Source organism: Orycteropus afer, unplaced genomic scaffold, assembly GCF_000298275.1.
Source record: "Orycteropus afer afer isolate SDZICR_OR568_19922 unplaced genomic scaffold, OryAfe1.0 scaffold00244, whole genome shotgun sequence".
In the NCBI taxonomy this organism is placed as follows: Eukaryota; Metazoa; Chordata; class Mammalia; order Tubulidentata; family Orycteropodidae; genus Orycteropus; species Orycteropus afer.
In genome coordinates this window covers 3,968,256-3,974,541 of record NW_006921831.1, presented here as the reverse complement: position 1 = coordinate 3,974,541, position 6,286 = coordinate 3,968,256, and the positions used below count along the sequence as shown (strand labels likewise).

Here is a 6,286-nt window from a genome sequence, read left to right as displayed (position 1 = left end):
GGACTCTAACCCCGACGTCCACTCACACACACTCGCTCCTAACAGCGGACTCTAACCCCGACGTCCACACTCACACTACATGCTCACTCCTAACAGTGGACTCTAACCCCAACATCTGCACTCACACACTTGCTCCTAACAGCGGACTCTAACCCCAACGTCTACGCTTACACACATGCTCGCCCCTAACAGCAAACTCTAACCCCGACATCCACTCACACACACTTGCTCCTAACAGTGGACTCTAACCCCGACGTCTACACTCACACTACATGCTCACTCCTAACAGCAGACTCTAACCTCGACGCCTACATTCACACATGCTCACTCCTAATAGCAGACTCTAACCCCGACATCTACACTTACACACACACACTCACCCCAACAGTGGACTCTAACCCTGACGTCTACACTCACACACGCTCGCTCCTAATAGCAGACCCTAACCCTGACGTCTACACTTACACACACATGCTCACTCCTAACTGTGGACTCTAACCTTGATGTCTACACTCATACACGCTCGCTCCTAACAGCGGACTCTAACCCTGATGTCTACACTCACACACACACGCTTACCCCTAACAGCAGACTCTAACCCCAACATCTACACTCACACTACACGCTCACCCCTAACAGCAAACTCTAACCCCAACGTCCACTCACACACACTCGCTCCTAACAGCGGACTCTAACCCCATCGTCTACACTCACACTACATGCTCACTCCTAACAGCAGACTCTAACCTCAATGTCTACATTCACACATGCTCGCCCCTAACAGCAGACTCTAACCCCGACGTCCACACTTGCACATGCTCGCTCCTAACAGCAGAGGCCTGCTGGGTCAAAGGCCACAGTGGCTGAATCTCCACCCCCTTTTGCTGCTCTTGGTCTGAGATACTCACGGAGGGGTGGTCACCCACCTGTGATAGGCACGTAGCCGACACCCTGCTGGTACACGGTGGGCAGCAGGACCACGGGCTGTGGCGGCGTCATCATGGCAGCCGGCAGTGACTAAAACAGACAATCACAGGTCACAGGAGAACACTCCACAACCCCAGAACCTTGTCCCTCCCAGTGTCACTCAATGTCACTTAAAGGGCTTGGGGGTGCAGGCCGGGAACCGAGCCCTGAGAGTGCAGAGGCCTCTCTCTGTTCAGTGCCCACCTGCACTGTGGATGCCCCCAGCTGGCTCAGCTCTGCTCGGGCTGGGGGTGCACCCACTCTAGGCTCACACCAACCCGTGTCTCAGCAATCACAAGTAACACACACAAGTGAGGTCTGGGACAGCATCTCCTTTGGTGGCATTCTACATGCAATAAAACGTGAGAACCGCTTGGTAAAGGAGAAGTCCCCCTGAACCGATCTCCCTGTAAGGAACCGGGTGCGCTGGATGAACTGTCGCAGGGGAGCCGCCGTCTGGAAACACAGCTGTGGGGCAACACTACCTGACGCAGACTCCCTCCCGCTGGGAATCAAGCCATTCACACAACGACCGAGACAGGTGCTGGGCATGAAACAGACTACTCCTCATAGTGCTGGGCACACCAGTGTGGCGCTTCCCACAGTGGGAGCCCTCTCCAGGTGTCTGCACCCCCGGGCTCACCGTGCAGGACAGGACACCCCCTCCCCAGGTGCCTTTGCCCCAGCCTCACCGTGTAGGACAGGACCAGGTTGATCATGCCCTCCTTGTCATCGCCCTGCCGCCCACTGAGGCTGTACCACTCGTCCTCCACACGGCCCTGCTTGAGGGACTCGGGGATGGTGACGTGGGTCCAGGCGATGCGGTCGTCCATGGAGAAGGCTCTCTGAGGAGGGCACAGCACTTAGCTGGTGTCTTCAGGGAGTTGCCCACCCAGCTTCATAAGCCCCCTTTCAACTCCAGTCCAGCTGCCTCCCGATGCCCCCCAAGCAGGGCCTAGTGTCATGGCCCCTCACATATGCACACCCATCCCACAATGCCACAGCCTCGTGCCACATCCGTGTGTCACCCCCACGTGCTGCTGCACTACCTCGTGTCAGCTCTGTGCACATCCATCCCATAGGGCCACAGCCCCCCGTGTCACCCCATGCACACCCGTTCCCCAGGACCGCACCCCTGCACTACCCCTTGTCAGCTGTGTATGTGTCCCCCAAGGCCACAGCCCCATGCCACCCCCATGTGTCACCCCCACGCACACCCATCCCACAGGGCCTCACCCCTGCACTACCCCATGTCACCCCCACGCACACCCGTTCCCCAGGACCGCACCCCTGCACTACCCCGTGTCAGCTGTGTATATGTGTCCCCCAAGGCCACAGCCCCACGCCACCCCCACGTGTCACCCCCACGCACACCCATCCCCCACAGGGCCTCACCCCTGCACTACCCCATGTCAACCCCATGCACACCCATCCCCCAGGGCCATAGCCCCACACCACCCTGTCACCCCCATGTGCACCGGTCCTCAAGACTGCACCCCTGCTTCACCCTGTGTCACCCACATGCACACCTGTCCCCCAGGGCCGCACGCCTGCACTACCCTGTGTCACATCCAGACACACCTGTCACCCGGGGCCACGCGCCTGTACACCCACATGCTCACTCCCTCATCACCCCCACCCCTCATGATCCTCTTGCTCAGCACGAGCTACTTGTGACCACCACAGGGCAGGGGGCAATGGACAGAAGAAAGGATGGAGCTCGGTCCCAACCCCACCCTGTCCCACCCATCCCCCACACCCCCTTGTCTCCCGCTTCCAGCCGATTTGGGTCAGTGCAGCCCAAGGCAGGAGAGGGCGCAGCAATATGCAAGGACTCATCACCACCGTCACTGACGGCCACACAATGAATCAGGTTTCTGCTGTCAGCAATGGCGTGTGTACCTGGCGGAGACACGGAGACACCACGTGTCACACAATGTCTCAGGTTTCTGTCAGCAATGGCGTGTGTGCCTGGCAGAGACATGGAGACACCACGTGTCACACAATGTCTCAGGTTTCTGCTGTTAGCAATGGCGTGTGTGCCTGGGGGAGACACCATGTGTCACAGAATGTCTCAGGTTTCTGCTGTCAGCAATGGCGTGTGTGCCTGGGGGAGACACGGAGACACCACGTGTCACACAATGTCTCAGGTTCCTGCTGTTAGCAATGGCGTGTGTGCCTGGGGGAGACACGGAGACACCACGTGTCACACAATGTCTCAGGTTTCTGCTGTTAGCTATGGCGTGTGTGCCTGGGGGAGACAGAGAGACACCACGTATCACACAATGTCTCAGGTTTTTGCTGTCAGCAATGGCGTGTGTGCCTGGGGGAGACACGGAGATACCACATGTCACAGAATGTCTCAGGTTTCTGCTGTCAGCAATGGCTTGTGTGCCTGGGGGAGACACGGAGACACGTGTCACAGAATGTCTCAGGTTTCTGCTGTTAGCAATGGCGTTGTGTGCCTGGGGGAGACACGGAGACACCACGTGTCACAGAATGTCTCAGGTTTCTGCTATTAGCAATGGAGTGTGTGCCTCGGGTAGACATGGAGACACCACGTGTCATGGAATTATCCATGTTGCTGCTGTTGGTAATAACGTGTCTGCACCTGGACAAGTGTACATGCAGACATCACGTGTCATGGAATGATCCGTGTTGCTGCTGTTGGTAATGACGTATCCGGGGACGCTGCTTAAGAACCTGAAGAGGCCCTGCCTCCCCTTGCTCAGGATGGCTGGGCACCGTGTACCTCTAACCTGACGTATAAAACACCACATGGACAGGCGCACCTCAGTCCACAGAAGCCTGGAATGGCTTCCACAGCGTTATGCTCTGGTGCTGACATGGCCGCGCACAGCCTGGCCCCGCGAGGGGACCCCATGGGCTCAAGGGTGGATGTCCTTTACCTCATCAAAGATCTCCAGGTAGAAGGAGTCCACGCCCGGGGGCACTGTGCACTGGATGACCTTGTTCCAGCGTGGGTTCTTGGCACCATTGTGCGCTGTTGGGGTCTCATACACAGCGTACCCCAGGCGTATCCGGCAGTACGGATCCATGCGGGTCATCCCGTAATTCTTTGCCAACTTGGCCTGAAAGAAAAATGAGCCAAAACGGTCAGAACTGAGCGCTTGCCAAAGCCACCTGTGCCTTGGACCCGTCAGGATGGCGTCAACCACCCACCTCGCCTGAGCAGAATGACAATTTGTAACTGAGAGCAGCTGCTGGCTGGATCATGTGGGTCTGAGATGAAACATCTGGGCCACAGCCTGGCAGTGACCAAGCCCATGGCCACCGGCTGAACCACTGTCCTGTGTGGAGCCGAACTGTGAGAGCACGGGGGTGTGCAGTCACTCCCAGGGAAGCGGGCCCACCAGGGCACGTCCCACCTGGTAGTCCCTGAGGCTGTCCACGTGCAGCATCTCTGTGCCTCAGCCAGAGCCTGCATGGGTGTCACTCTGACCTTCAGGAGTGGACGTGTCTAGGCAGTCACATGGCAGGTAAGCCACAGCTCTGCTGCCATCCGCAGGTGAGGACAGCACGGGCCCATGCTGAGGGGCAGGTGCGTGAGGGAGACAGGAGTCAGGGTCCAAAGCCTGAGCATCTATGAGGATGGACACTGGGGAGCAGCAGGGTGTGGGGGACCGGGCTCAACAAGAGCCCTGCTTGGGCCCTGAAGCAGTGCTATGCCCGATTCTAGGTGAGGGGCGGTCTGGCCTGCGCTAAGAGCCCAGCATCCCAGCACGTGACAGCGCTCAGACCGCAGGGACACAAGCTGTTGGCCCTGGGGAGTCTGGAGAACAGGGGAGAGGGTGGGGACCGAGAGCTCCACCCTCTGGAAGCCAAGGTCCCAAAGCGTTAGCAGCAAAGGGGAAAGCAGCCGGGGCCACATACGATGGGATGGGACGGGAATCCCGTCCCCTGGACCGGCCTGGGTGGAGGAGCAGGGACGGCACGCCTGCAGGGCTGGAGGGCAGGGTGGTGCCCTGCAGTGCCCCCGCTCCACCAGGAGGTGGCGATCTGTGGAGGAAGCATGCGCCACTGAGCCAGTGGGGGAAGGAAGCTAGGGTCAGGGTCCACTGGGTGAGCAGCTGGCAGGCTACCGTCTCGGGGACATGATGAACAAGCACGTGGAACGCACCGTGATGCAGGGCAGGTGTGACGTGAACAGCGCTGCCCACGTCTCAGCAGGGGTGTGTGCGCCCGACCAACACAGCGGCTGTGCGGTCTCTGTGCAGGACACGCATCTGTTTCTGCTCCTACCGAGCCGAGGGGCTCACGACGCTTCCCCTTCCTCGTGGTCTAGCAGAAGCTGGGTCTGATCAAACCATTTTTACAGCTAACAGTAGGTTTGGGTTCTCATTCCAGTCTGTTCAGCATCGGGAGAAGCGCCACCCGTGGCTCACGGGGCTGCCGTGCACAGCAGCTGAGGGCGTCCCAGCCGACCAAACCGTGTGTCACTCTGACGTGTGCCCTGACCCAGGGCCAACCTCCTTGGAGGGAGGTGTCCTCATGCCGTACTTGCCTGGTGGGTGGCCTGGGGAGAGCCACCCCCTCTGTAGCCCTGACGGCACCCCAGTAGCCAGCCAGGGCTCACACATGTGGACCAGTACAGGCATGGGGCAGACACCAAGACAGTCCTGCTGACCGTCTTAGTGGGCACCAAGACCCGGCCCAGGTTTTCACATCTGTCCTTTTCCAAGATTAAAGTCAAACACAGCTTTCAGGGAAAACCGGTATCTGAAATAAATGCCAATTTGTCCACGTGGAAAATGCTTACAATTCTAAGTTCACAACAGGGCCCTGAACTCAGGGACCCATCGTTCACCTGCCACCAACGCTGGGCTGGGCCCGCCCACACCACGCTGATGCTCAAAACCCTCTACACTCACACACACTGGGCCCACCCGCACCCTGGTGACACTGGGGACACCCACACTCACACACTGGGCCCACCCTCACCACAGTGACACTGGGGACCCCCTCATATCCACATTGGGCCCTCCTCACCACAGTGACACTGGGGACCCCCCCACACACACACTGGGCCCCCCTCACCCCGGTGACACTGGGGACACCCACACACACACTGGACCCCCCCTCAGCATGGTGACACTGGGGACCCCCCACACACACACACTGGGCCCACCCGCACCACGGTGACCCCTTTACACACACTGGACCCACCCTCACCATGGTGACACTGGGGACCCCCCACACACACTGGACCCACCCTCACCACGGTGACACTGGGGACCCCCCCACACACACACTGGGCCCACCCTCACCCTAGTGACACTGGGGACCCCCACACCCACAC

At 59.2% G+C, this 6,286-nt stretch overlaps 1 protein-coding gene across 1 annotated transcript in view; it reads right to left on the bottom strand.

Moving 5' to 3' along the window:
- LOC103204199 (toll interacting protein) overlaps positions 1-6,286 on the bottom strand; it is a 79,359-nt gene that overhangs the window by 3,430 nt on the left and 69,643 nt on the right. The window contains exons 5-7 of the mRNA XM_042782108.1: positions 3,876-4,058; positions 1,659-1,811; positions 927-1,017 (exon numbers count right to left, since the gene is read on the bottom strand). Of these exons, the coding sequence (XP_042638042.1) occupies positions 927-1,017; positions 1,659-1,811; positions 3,876-4,058 (427 nt within the window). The remainder of the gene's footprint in view (positions 1-926; positions 1,018-1,658; positions 1,812-3,875; positions 4,059-6,286) is intronic.